General features: G+C 34.2%; 1 protein-coding gene across 1 annotated transcript; it reads right to left on the bottom strand.

Annotated features, from left to right (window-relative positions):
- Positions 1–4,301: 4,301 nt before the first annotated feature.
- Positions 4,302–14,195, bottom strand: LOC128240373 (gastrula zinc finger protein XlCGF8.2DB-like). Its single transcript, XM_052957004.1, has 4 exons — positions 14,155–14,195; positions 9,328–9,446; positions 5,848–7,539; positions 4,302–5,612 (listed from the first exon to the last, which is right to left on the bottom strand). Exon 3 carries the CDS (start codon positions 7,465–7,467, stop codon positions 6,595–6,597), a length of 873 nt encoding a protein of 290 aa, XP_052812964.1. The 5' UTR covers positions 7,468–7,539; positions 9,328–9,446; positions 14,155–14,195; the 3' UTR covers positions 4,302–5,612; positions 5,848–6,594.
- Positions 14,196–14,761: the final 566 nt, after the last annotated feature.

The raw sequence follows: 14,761 nt of genomic DNA, 5'->3' as shown, positions 1-14,761 counted from the left end.
CTAACGTGATTTAAGACAACTGATTTTGATGTACTTATTGTTTTGTTTTCAGGTATATGAGCTCATCATGAAATAGTTCACCTATATAAGTAAACAACGATGACGTTTATCACATAGTTAACTTTTACAAGTTCTGAACAATCTAGTCGAAATGTTCTATAGTTCTTAATTTAATCATATTTGGTAGTAGATCTCATGTTCTTAATACGTTAACAATGTCCAATTCTGTATACCTTACAGCAATGCTCGGCATGACAGTAGGAGTGAAACTGACGTCTTGCAGAAATCTCGTGTTCATTGGATCTTTATTAAACTCTGCAGGATTTGTTATCACATCTAGGGCTGTTAGCATAAAGGTTCTCCTACTTTCATATGGAGTGTTAATTGGTAAGTAACCTTGATAAGTGTCGAAGTCGAATATTTCAATATCCGTTAAAAGCCAATTTATGAAATACTTGTTGGTTGTAAACTTAATGCGTTTCATTTTTATTACGACTGATAGGTCTGGGCTATGCATTCACTATCGGACCGTCAGTGATAATGGTTGAACTCTACTTTGACAAACGGAGGGGCCTAGCTACCACCCTTGCAGTGGCCGGGGTCTCAGTCGGTGGACTTGTTTTCGCACCATTAATAACCGCTATGCTTGAGTACTACGGATACCAAGGATTAATGATTATTGGTGCAATATATCTGAATGGTTTCGTCAGTGCGTTGTTCTTAAGACCACCTGGTTATTACCAGAAAGCATGTGTTAAGTCAGAAGAAGACGAAAATACATTGATGTTAGCAAAAAATGTAAACGATGATAAGGTTAAGAAAGAGTCGTCAGCAGACAAGGACAGTGACAATTGCAATGTGTGTCAACTAAACATGGAAGACGAGAATAAATGTGTATCAATAGTTATGGAAGAGATGTCAAGCGAAATGTCACCACCATATAAAAACAGTTTCCTGGACCAAACACATGCAGTTGTAAACACACATGAAACAATTGCTTCAGAGACTTCTTTGAAAACTTCCCAGTGTTCGCGAATACTTAAGTCAACAAAAGACATGTTTGACCTAAGGGTATTTCGAATACCATCCTTCATTGTTTTTATAATTTCAGCATTTTTACAAAGTCCTGCAATAGGGTTGAGTACGGGTTTTGTTGCACCATATGCGAAGGAAATCGGTGTGAACTCGGACAGAATTGCTTTGCTTCTTATTGTATACAGTATAGTGAATTTGTTCGTAAGACTGTTGTTGGCGTCAATTGCTAATAAGAGTTACATACAAAGAACAACTCTTGTTGCTTGCTGCTCGTTTACAATCGGAGTAACGGGTCACCTTCTTCGTTGGTATACGAGTTTTGAGTTTCTTATAGCGTACACATGTGTTCTTAGGCTTGTGAGTGGAGTTTATTTTTTCTTCTACGTCGTTATTATCGTGGACGTTATAGGCCTTCAACAAGTGCTTGGCTTTGCAGAGTTATTTCAATGTGTCACTATTGCCTGCGAGTTCTACATTGTCGGTGAGACCTCTCGATATTTTGACTGAAACTAATAATACAATATATAATGAAAGCTTAAAGATATTTTAAAGATATTTTAGTAACATTATTTATATTCAATGGTTTCCAGTAAATATGTGTTTAACATTTTCGACTGTGGTTTGTTTCTGTTCTGTATTGCAGGTTATTTGCACGATGTTACTGGAAATTGGGTCATATCACCTTTTGGGATCTTGCGTGATTTTAGGACGAATCATTATGCTATTTCTGCCGAGACTGAAGACGTAGGAAATCAAATTTACTTGATTCTGAACAAAGAAAGGTGGTCCTGTTGAATAACATGCGGTGGCGGCTTTTTAATTGTAAATGCTGATATAAACGGATCACAGGCATATTTATGTAAACGAATCATATATCACGACAATTTCATTTGATCTGAGTTCAAACGAATATATGAAAGAAATGAAAATTCCAGTCGGCTTATTATCTTGATATTATGCATTCCGGGCAGTTTTTGGAGCCATAATATTTTGTGATACGTTGCAAATGCTCAAATGCGTCTTCCGTTGTAGTGCCCTAAAAAACCTCATAAAATGAAAATTAAGAAACCATACTCAATGTTAACGTCCCTTTTCCACTAGTTTGCACAACAACGGAAGGCGCGATGGAACATTTTCAACGCATAACAAAAATGTTAGGGTTCCAATGTTTGCCCACCGTGTTATGGTTTTTCACGGATTATTAGCATTTAATACATAGTATGAATGAGCATCAAGTAAATAAAATATACCTCTCATAGTCTTTGACTGTGTATTTGATGATGTATGATGTAATGTTATATTATGATAGGCAATCAGAGAGGTTGACAAACACGAGGTGCACGTGTTCATGTACGTGTTGATACACGTTCACGTAAGGGCTTCAGTTTAGTTTTGAAAGTCGTATGAGAAATTTCTCTCAAAACTTGTTCTTATAGGCTCGCTGATACCGGCTTTAATCACTTTTCTCTAGTTTTTTTTACACGTCATTCTAAATGTGTACAATATACATATAATAGATGACGTAGAAAAAATATACACGTTAAAGTCTAGTTTGAAAGTCGTTTGTGAAATTTTGCCTAGGGTAACCTAGATTAAATCTGGAAGATTCACGAGGGGCTTATTGCTTTAAGGTAGTGTAGCGCTACATTCATATGTAAGCAAATTATGGATGTAAGCTATTTAAGAAATATAACACACCACTGAGGGTCATATGCTAATATAAGGACGGGCAAGTCATCTCCCGAGGTGTATATGGAGCGAGGCTTTAGCCTAAATGGCATAGATAACTAGTGCGCGACGGAGAGACTGTCGTTTATGCAGTCAGGCAAGGGAAATAACTAGACAAATATTATAGCTCGAAATATACATGCTCATTAACCAGAGGTTTGATGATAATAAATCTGTTAAACGCATGGAATCATCGCTCTGGTGTACGAGAACGGTGACATAGCTAATTGTCTTACGTACCTAAATAAGGTTATAATTTTCAACAGATACTGAAAACGACGATATGAACCTTTACTTGGGGAAAATATTGGTTTTTAAAACAGTTCACCTTCTTTTTACTCCTATGTCTTGAACAGGATTCCGGTTAAAGTCTTTGTGTCGGTGTGTGTCCACAATGGACCACAATGGAAATGAGAGCTCTCCGGGACCCTTTTTTGTGTTATCCTTGGTGCTGGTATGTATGTCATGCATTATCAATGAATGCATATACGTTATATTTTATACACTGTATTAAAACTCAACTGGTTCTGAGTGTTCATTCTATGCACCGTTAGGCTTGAGTCGAAATACTCTGAAGAGGCTGATTATCTGAACTAAGGCTCACTGGTCTAGTAGCACGAGAGGAACTTTTGTTGCACAAGTTTGTTAAATGATTGAGAAAAAATACAGTCAAATCACTATCACATGGGTTTCTCACGATTGTGTAGCCTATATATTTTGTATAGTCTCAACAATATATATATTTAGAGAATGAGAGAAAGTTAATCGATGGAACGCCCTGTGATCACGATTCGCGTTTGTAAATACACATTACCTGGTTGGAGTTTTTTTTAAATGATAAATTTACTACTAAGGTTAGTTACTCGAATGAATATTTTGGTTATATGTAACAATATACCTTGTAGAGTGTTTCTCTATTAAGAGTGCACGTACCTTTAATCATATAACACCATTAATCGTTAACACTTCTATCAGAATGGTTAAATACCTCTCGGCAGTTAATATCTATTAACCCTGTCTTGCATCCATGATGGCCGTGGTTTTCTTGCCGTTAAAAGTCCCGCAGATACCAATAGTAGCAGACAACAGTTTATATGACACAAATTGAACCAAGAATGAGCGGTTACGAAATGGAAAAGTCATAAAATGACCATTATTTAACGATATGTATAAGTTTCCGGACCACAAGTACAAAACCCTTCAACCATCACTTTCTTTTAGTCTTCTACAAGAGTAAACACACACACCGTCTGCATGGCATCCTCGTTTAAGAGATCCGTGTGTTCCAACAGCCGATCAAGATGAAAATGGCTGTCGAAAGCCACTGGCCAATCCTCCAAGTTCAATATTGCCGGTCAACTTTCAAAAACATGTGCAAATTATTTGGCATGCATACTATTTTGTATCCTAATTGTCATATTGCAACTGACAAAATCGCATTACGTTCAGTCCTGTTCTAACAGAACTGACCACCTCAGAAATCAAAATATATATTAAAGGGAATGGGCTAATTATGGACAAATTACTGAACTGCAGGATCAGCTAGATAAAATCTATCACAACGGGTTTATTATTTTAGGTAGCATTACGCTATATTCATATGTTAGTAAATAATTGATGTTAGCTAGGATTGCATGTAAGTACAATTTTCAAAGATTAAGAAAGTTTCTTCATTTAAAGTTGTTACGTTATAAACTTAAAATGCATGGTTGTCACAACGTTGTGGCAACGTTTTATAGATGGTGTATTGGTTGCCAAAGTAACGTTTTCACAACGTTTAGAAAACATCCATACTCAAAGCGTTGTAAGAACGTACGTTATGGCATTACGCTAGCGTTAACGTTATTACAACGCTGTCAATACGTTATGGTTTTTTGCGGGACTATCAATTAATAAGATCAATCTGAATAGCCTAAATTTACGAAAATCGATTTTTTTTATACACATTCTATGACTTCTTTCTTAATCTTTCGTTAATCAGTTTATACAATTGTGTGCATATACAGTTTATTTTTTCACGAACATATCTTATAGTTTTATTTTACAATAATAATGTTCGCTGGTCCATTTTGATCACGTGATCCTCCATGGTACAAACATTGAGACCTATCCCAAGCTACCACGTGACGTCAATAATGTTGAATGAGAAGGGTGCCGACTGCTAATAATAGGTTTTCCGGGACCCCTTTTGGGCTATCCTTGGTGCTGGCAAGTATGTCATGAATTATCAATATAAAATTATGTATGTATGTGATAATTGTTATACACTGTATTAGCTGTACTGGTTTTGATTGTTTTGCTTTGTACCATTTGCCTTGCCGACATAAATTTAACTTATGTCGTTTACATCGTAGTTTCCACTTTACGTTAGGTTGTTTTTATTCATGCGGTATTATTGTATAACGACACTTCACTGTGTATGTTAAGATTGTTTATAACATTAATCCCCAGATATACATACCCTTGCATTGCTTTACCAGACTTCCCGAAAGTTGAATAAAAGTGGCAGACATCTGGTCTGACAAGACATAAAAATCTGTCAGACCGAAAGGAAATCTGTCAGACCGAAACAAAAAACAAAGTAATAACATTGCTTTATTCATCAATAGCAGCTTATTTCTTTATAAAGGCTTTATCATAATCACTCTGTCAAAATTCAAAAGTTGATCTTGATATTCAAAACACTCCTCATCAATATCGGGGTTAAGGTCCTGTTTGTCACAGAGAGTGTCCATTTCAAGAGCCTGATGTAAGGACTGTTTCAGTGTTGGACAGGGTGACAACCTCCTGTGATGACAATGGTTCTGGTGTAGTCTGTTCGATTATATGCAGGCACATCTAGACTCTGCCTAAAAGTACAAAATTTATCATGGACAGTGGATGTACAAATAAACTTTTATCAATAAAATTAAAAAAAAATCACAAATAAAATGCCTTTCACAACATGCCAAATTATTATATTAGTGGTGAATTTAGATTACACTTTTATGCCTTATTATGGATTTAGTTTTTGTTGTATAGGATATTTTCTTTTAAATTTATAAAGGTAGAGCTATTTTTAAGATAGAAGTAATAATTGCCTACCAGCAAAGTGTCCATAACTTTCTGTTTCTGGAGGTTTGAGTTTCACCATCATCATCGCAGGTTATTACTTGCTTTTCTTTGTCAATAACAAGTCATTTCCTATTTCTTTGCCATTTCGCAAAATAATTCTTTGATGACATTTCGTTTCATATTCATTTTCCTTTCAGAGCATTCATCGATTGATAATTTTCTCTTTATTAACTAGCATTCGTAAAATGTTAGAGAAGCCATGTTTGATGCGCAAATGACTGACAGTATATAACATGCGCACCGATTGGTTCTTCTACGGGCACTGTGCCGAAAGCGAACAATGAAAACTTGTGTAACGTTTTTCTAAGGCCCTCATGCAAAAACCCGGTTACCGGGATTTTATGATAAAACCCGGTCACCGGGAATAAAAAATAGCCGGACAGTCGGACCGATTTTTGTTCAGATATCGTCGGACCGGATCAAAATTTGCCGGTCATGTCCGTCGGACCGACGACTTTCGGGAAGTCTGCTTTACAGCAGGACACATCTGATAAGGATTTGGGGGGGGGAGAGATTACTAAAATGGCTTAAAAAGGACTTTACAAATATTCAAGTATTTGGAACGTATGGAGCAAAGCGTTGTAACACACGTTACTTTTCTATTTTTCTTTATACTATTTGTGTGAAAAGCTAATCCACATTTCTTACAAACGAACTGTTTGTCTCCACTTTCAATTCGCAAACGTTTATGTTCATACTATTTCCTTGAAAATGAACTCACGTCTCACACTTGTTTTTTTCTCCTGTGTGGATACGCATGTGCCTTTGTAAATCAAATTTCCTTGAAAAGGAAACACTACACTTTTCACAAATAAATGGTTTCTCTCCTAAATGAGTTACCGATACGTGGGCCCGTAAATTATATTTTCGTGCAAAGTTAGCGCCGCATAGTTCACATATATATGGTTTATCCCCTGTGTGAGTACTCATATGCCTTTTTAATGTATCATTTCTTGTAAAAGTAGCATTACACGTCTCACATGTGAATTCTCCAGTGTGATTGTGCAAGTGGTTTTTCATAGCTTGTCTAGAAACAAATTCAATACCACACGTTTCACACTTGTATGGCTTTTCCCCTGTGTGTATTCGCATGTGGCTGTGGAATCGAGTCCTGCGTGTAAAAGCAGCACCACATGTTTCACACTTGAATGGCTTTTCTCCTGTATGCGTTCGGGTATGGAGTTGCAAAGTAGATTTCTGCGCAAATGCCTCATCACATATTTCACATTTAAATGGCTTTTCTCCTGTGTGAGTTCTGGTGTGAAGTTTTAAAGTAAATTTATGCGCAAATGCCTCGTCACATATCTTACATTTGAACGGCTTTTCCCCCGTATGAGTTCTCATATGCCTTTTTAATGTATCATTTCTTGTAAAAGTAGCATTACACGTCTCACATGTGAATTCTCCAGTGTGATTGTGCAAGTGGTTTTTCATAGCTTGTCTAGAAACAAATTCAATACCACACGTTTCACACTTGTATGGCTTTTCCCCCGTATGAGTTCTCATATGACCTAGTAGGTTACTCTTTCTAGTAAAAGCAGCATTACATACTCCACAACTGTATGGTGTGTGCTTTTTGTGCAATTCCATTATTCCTTCTATGAGAAGATCATATCAGGCGAACAGTAACATGTCCCTCTCGATCGTGGTCACACTCGCTTACTGTAAATAATCATAAAGTAATACATGTATTTTATATGTATGATAATACATCTATATAAAAGTTACGCCAGAGAAGCAATTAGTGTATGTCAGAATTAATATTTTAGGCAATTTGTTCATATATCTGTTTTCCAAACATGGTACTTTTTCTTTAAAATCAGCTTAGAGAAAAGACACTTTTCTACCAAGTTGAAAATTAAACCTATGTGGCTTCATGAATAAGGCCCAAAAAAGCTGTTTGTAACTGAAAGTGAGTTCTTAAACACTCAGTATGGGCCTATAATTTAATCTGCAGTATTATACCATATATATGTAACGTGCGAGCTTTCTGGCGTAATGAAACAAACACCAACAGATCCCTTCAGGGCAAAGCATACTCGACCCTGAAGGGGTCCACTGGTCTTTATATACACTAACTTCTCCATTCTCACATAGCCCAGGCTTTGCTAATTTGCATATTACCAAGTTAACATACGTACAACGAACGTACTTCCGTTTTATACGGAACGTTATTATGAACGCACACGTTACATATATATTAGTTTTCAAAACTGTAAATTGGTCTAAATGCTGTCATTAGTAGTATTAGTAGTTTTATTCGTGCATTACGTCAATAACAGTACATTTTACATCAATATAAGATAATCACATACTGTATTTGTATGATATTTAGAGTCCTAATAAGTTATATCACAGAAAGTTTGTCATGAAATAAATATTAATACTAGATCTACTAAAAAAGTATTACTTCTGGTGTTAATGATAAAGCTATCTAATTTATTACCAAATAAAGTTTAACATAATAAATGACATTGTACAGGATAACCCGTAAAGATTTGCACAAGTACAAAAGCTTATTTCCAACAGGGTCCATGTCTAAGGTATTAAAGTTGGCATTAACGATTAAATGATTTAGTGAACAGTATTATATAATATTATATCATATACTCAGATGAATTAAAATAATATATGACATTCATCACAATTACAACTACTATCAGTATCACATAATTATATAATATACCACACAATTATACAAATAGTTAAGAAATGTTTAAAAATTACCAAATCAACTATATAAAAGTTGTGCGTATTCTTAGAAAGCGCACTTATATTTATCTAATACATAAAAATTATGAATACAAAAAGACTGACTTTTCAAACTTTTCTCCATCATTGCTGAAGCTTAAAATATGAAATTTTGGTGAAAATATATGAAAAAATATAGGAAATTTTGTCCAAAACTATAGGAGGTTTTGGCATTTTCTGGGCAAAATATAGGAATTTTAAGGTTGAAAAATCGACATTAAGAGGTATGTAAGTGGACATTTTCTTACTAGTTTATTGGCTATAATCATAAAATTGATGTTTCACTTAATCCACATTCCTTAAAGGCACTGTACACTAGATTGGCACAAAAAAAGTGTGTTTTTTCTGTAACAAATCTCAGGACATATATTTAATAAAATATTTTACTCTTTGATATCATAATTGTAAAACAAATACCAAAATGTATAAAAAAATCAAGTCGGAGACCGGATTTGAACCGGGGTCGCTAAAATTGCAGTCCAGTGTTGTATCCACTATGCTATGAAGGCTTACCCTTCACGGTTGGAATATTTCAGCTATATACCTAACTTGGTAATATCACATGATAACATCGACTAGGTAGACATACCTAGTAATCTTTTTTAATGGAAAAATACCAAAAAACTGCAAAAAATAAATTAATTGTAAACTATGTGGTACTTCAGTTAGTAAGTTTCAATGCATTGTAAACATCCATACCAACTTTATGTCAGTTTTCCCTATTTCATCATACGGAGTACAGCCCCTTTAAACCTCTCAATCAAGGCGGACTATGCTGCAGCAACACAACTGTGGTCATCAAAGTGGAAACAGCAATTCTGAAAGAGGGTGATGGTTTAGAGGATAAGGACAGTCTTAAATTGTAAATAAACAATATTTAAAGGCAGTATCAATTCTTTGAATGATTTCAAACATACCCAGCACCATTTTTTAAGAAAAATATAGGAAAAAAATCCAAAATATAGGAAAATATAGGAAATATAGGTTTTGAAAATATAGGAAATTTCTCAAAAATATAGGAAAATACAGGAATAAAGGAATTGGTCGACGGCCTGAGTAAGTCAAAACTTCACAGTCAATGTCATTCAAGGACAACATTGATCTTTCTTTTCAAAACTGTATTGATGGTCCAAATTTCATTGCTGAATTTTCAAATAAAAGAAAATATATCAAAAGGCCAGAGCCAAGGTAACCCGTGCATAACATTTATATGTATTTTCAAAGAAGTACATATGGTCATTACTATAGCTCCAAAAAGAACGAACTATGTTAAAGGGAGAGTGATTATTGAGAGTGTAGTTTCTTAAAGCACCACGACAAACCTTTTCACAATATGGCCGTCTGACGGAGCACTGTCAAAAGATTATTTGGAAACAGGTTTGTCGAAGTATTTGATGAGACTAATCACCTTATCAAACTCCGGTAATACAACGAAGGTTTGACTCTTAAAAAAAAGATAATAAGCGGCTTAGACTGACTGCCCTTTGTTTCATTTAAAATGGTGCATTAAAAGAAAAGTTATCTCTGATTTAATCCCTCATTTTAAGCCAAATGTTGCTTTCCGACGTAGCATTAACGACGGTATTTATCACGTGGTATACACACACTTGGTATGCAGGCAAGATTTATGTTATAAATATTTTTATATATCAAAACATTAGTAGTTTCAAGGTTCAAGTTTTATTCGCTAAGGGCATGTATTTCTCATTGTACAGGTCGGCAAAAAATATCCATTTTCACCAAATATTTATATCAAACAGATTTTTATTTGTTGAACGATTCTTTCTATTTTCTCATCTACAGAAAGCTCTTGTAATGTATGAATATTAAATAGCACATTTTCACACTTAAGGATATTAAGAAAAGAAAAACAACAACATTGTGATGCCACTTTCTGCACAGTAATACATTAGGCTTACTATGAAAGTGAGTAATATGTTAAAATTATTTAAGTCTGGAGATCTAGCTCTTGTTGATAAATTCAATAGCACGTTTAGATATATTGATGATAGTCTAAGTTTAGATAATCCTGTGTTTATAGATAACATTCATTCGATATACCCTTCACAATTGCAACTTAATAAATCTAATACATCCTATTTAGATTTGCAACTAGAAGTAAAGGATGATATATTAAGCATCAATCTCTATGATAAACGTGATGATTTTAATTTTAAAATAATTAATTACCCTTCTTTGGATGGTGATGTTCCTATTTCACCATCGTATGGTGTTTTTATTGCACAGTTAATACGATTTGCTAAAATATGTACAGATGTAAAAAAAATCCGCTCTCGCAGTAAACTTCTAAAACAGGGCTTCCGATATTTTAAATTAAGGAAAACTTTCTCTAAATTTGTTAATGGTCGTTATAATCTCATATCAAAGTACAATAATAGTCTTAAATCGCTCATTGCTGATAGTATTGCTCATCCCGATTTTTATGGTGATGTTTTAAAGAAAATTCGTAAAATTAAAATGTTTCCAGCAGGCAGTTGGGCAGATAGACTTAATGAATTACTTGGATTTTATTTAAACCGTGGATATAAAGGCAATATTTTGAAGAGCACTTGCCTTCTTGTTTTTGAAGATGAATACCTGAAACAAAATATTGGGTTGAATATAGCATCCTTTCATAACTAAACTTTCAGTGTTTTGATTTTTATGAAGAATTTGCTAATTCATGTTATCTTTAAAACCGTTTTTGGCGGACACGTGTTGACTGACTCCGAGTGTTTTGGCTGTGACTTAAATTTCTTCAAATATTTTACGTTTTCAAATCATTTGGAAGGAGAGAATAGCATATACTAGTCGCTTTTATTTTTAATAATGTTTTTCTTTATTTGTTTCAGAATTTAGAGTTTTAGTACAATGATGCTTTTTATTATGAAACTCTATAATCACATAGTTTTAAACCTTTTAAGGAAGACTGTGTGCGAAGCTTTTGGTTTCTAACGACGACTGCATCGTATCTTTGAAAAGTATTTGCATTAGGTGCTCTGAATTGTTTTCCTCCGTCTGCAGATAGAGTTGGGATCTCTAATCATTGAAGTACTTTGGGTTTACCTTTTCGTTTTTTTTATTATTATTTGTTTATTGATAAGTTTCCTCAAGTTAATGCATACTTTGATAAGATTTACTTTTTGCGTTTTATCTTTATTAAGAATTGTTGGGATAAGAGTGAGGTTTGTGCACATAAACTGGTTTAAACCCCCAGTAAATTTACATTTTACTGACCGTTCCAAGGCGGTACCTAACAATTCTTGATAAACATACCAATTATATAGTATTTATGCACTGTGCTGTTGGTAGAGTTGTGTGCTGTTCTATGTTTCTTGTTTGTGAATTTGTGTTCTATGTCTTTGGCGTTGCCCATTGCCACTAAACCGGGTTTATGTTTAAACTTTTTGCTACTGAGCATGTTTCTGTAGCTTTTTGCATATATATTACTTACAAACATTGTGATGCCACTTTCTGCACAGTAATACATTAGGCATACTTACAATCTCATTTATGTAGCAAGGTGCATATTTCAGTATTTTATTAGTTTGTGTGTTTGGTATGGTTCTATATCGTATATCGTTTTGTATTGTTTGTGTATCGTCGTGTTTAGTGTTGTGCTACGTGGTTATTGTCCTCTGTGCGTTACTGTCCGTCTATGTCCGTCAATGTCGTCTTTGTCCGAGTGCGTCAGAGCGTGAATACTGGTTATGCGAGTTTGTCTAAATTTATAGAGTGATTGATTGGTTCATAATGCCTTTTCCCCTTTTTCCCGCTTCATTGCACACGCCCTTATTTATATATACACATATATCATTCCGTTCTGAATCATCATCGACGCAAGTCAAGATTTCAATTGTAACAGTTGTTACTATTTATTTAATATTCGCTCTTATCATTGAGCTGAAATATTCTTACTTATTTAATATTTGCTCTTATCTTTGAGCTGAAATATTCATTCATATTTAATTATTATTTAAACGTGCCTGGTAAGTTTATTACTCATAGTTCTTAGAATGTTTTATGTATTTAACCGCGAAGTCTCCCTTGATATATTTACCGATCACCGTCCATTGTCTTTGTATTTTGTGCTATTAATAATATGATTATATTAGCATATTCTTTTATATGTTTTATTATATGTTTTAGGTTTCGTTCGACTACGTATAAATAAATAATATTCGAATTCCGAAGTTGAGTGGTTTTGTCTTGGGACACCCACACTACATTTATTTTAACTTTTTAACAAATTTCAAACCAAAAAGTTTTTGTTTTTTATACGTATTAAATATGATTTGAAGACCTTTCCAATGATACATTATATAACAAGAATGTTATGGAAAAAAAAGATTTTAAAATCAAAGTCATTAAGACATATGCCAGACATTACAGTATGCCCCGGGTGTACAAATCAACTTTTGTTCCACCAAAATGGCAATTTTTATTGAAGCGTGGCATCCAGTATATTTAATGCTTTCATGGTACGACCCTAGTCTAAAATAATAGACGTGTTATACGGGATTCTTCCAATCCCTAACGTCTAAACGGGAATGTGCAAAAAACAGGGGTGTTTTAAAAATATTGAAATTGTTTTAAGTGAAGTATTTTATGGTTGAAATTGATCATAAAGAGTTATATTCATGTTTTAGCATGTAAGTGAAATGTTATTTTGCACTAAACAAGCATTTAGTGCATTAAAACAAGTTGTTTAGCTTTCCAATAAAACAAAAGTTGACTGACACAGACAACAATTATGCGAAGGGGAACAACTCGATACAATCGTAATAGCTCGGCCTCCTCCGACAAAGCTTCGAGATAGACTTCGTTATACAATTGTAACAACTTGGCCATGGCAGAAATGTTCCGAGCGATTTAAAACTGTGCCCTAAAGCCTTGCAGGTGCCCTTCATGTATATATCGTTATGTTTTGACAGAATGAAATGAAAAAAAAAGCCGTCAAACTCATAATTATAAGTTTGATATTTATTTTTTTGTGTACGGAACTAATATAAAATAACATTATCTGGTAATATTTCTTGTTTTTATGATATTTTATAGACGCTATATGCTTTAACCCGGAATCGTGATTGTAACAACTACCCACTTTTGATACTAAAGAATTTGTACGTGAAGGATTTGCCATATCAAAAATCTAAAAAAATCTGTCAACGTACAATTATTTGGACTAGGTACGACCCTGTCAACCATTACTGTATATCTTTGAGGGACATCTCCTTTTTGACCAAATAAACTGCCAAACAATACCATTCAGTAGCCTATATAGCAGATACTGCCGTTTATAGCAGAACTGCTATTTGGAAATCTGCCCTGACGTGTATTTTCATAAGTAAAGTACTAGTAGTCGATGAGGCTTAACATTATTCAGATGGATACATTTGACAAAAAAGTTTAAAAGGTTATGCTCAGTTATAATTTAGTTTAAGCATACAAAGAAATTTGTGTTTACATGTGTTAAATGAATGAGAACACAAACGGTCACTATCCGCGTTTGTAAATACAAATTACCTTCTTACACCTGTTCCGTTGTATTTTGTTCTTGCAATGGCTAAATTACTTCTAAGGGTAGTAACTCGAATGACTCTTTCGATTCGGCTACCAGACAAATCGGCCCCTAGTTAAAACCGGTGCGGGGTGATACAGGAATCCAGCGGTGCGGGGTGATACAGGAATCCAGTGGATTTCAATATTTCAATAGGAACAATTAAAACGGTTCCTTTTCGACCACATACCAAATCGGCCCCATCCAGTAGACGCTTCGGCCCCTGATTACGGAGACGTTTCGGCCCTTATTTTTATTTTTAAATATAAGAGAAAAACCATAAAATTTCATTTTTTATTTTCAAAGAAGTTGTAATGAGATATGTTTATTGACATAAAGCCATATATAATATGCATAAATGGTATTGATAAAATATAGATTTAAAAGAAAATAACTTTTTACTTGAACACATAGATCTATATATACATATGAACATATTTTTATTTTCTTATATTCTGGGAATAGTGTCAAACTTTAATATGCATTGAAACGTAAAGGTATATGGAAAAACAGTTTACCACATTTAAATGTTGATAACACCATGTCAGACGTGTTTCAAGTATAATGTCCACA

The sequence above is a fragment of the Mya arenaria genome, chromosome 7 (assembly GCF_026914265.1).
Source record: "Mya arenaria isolate MELC-2E11 chromosome 7, ASM2691426v1".
NCBI lineage: Eukaryota > Metazoa > Mollusca > Bivalvia > Myida > Myidae > Mya > Mya arenaria.
The sequence above is the reverse complement of the archived record's forward strand: the minus strand, read 5'-3'. Positions and strand labels throughout refer to the sequence as shown.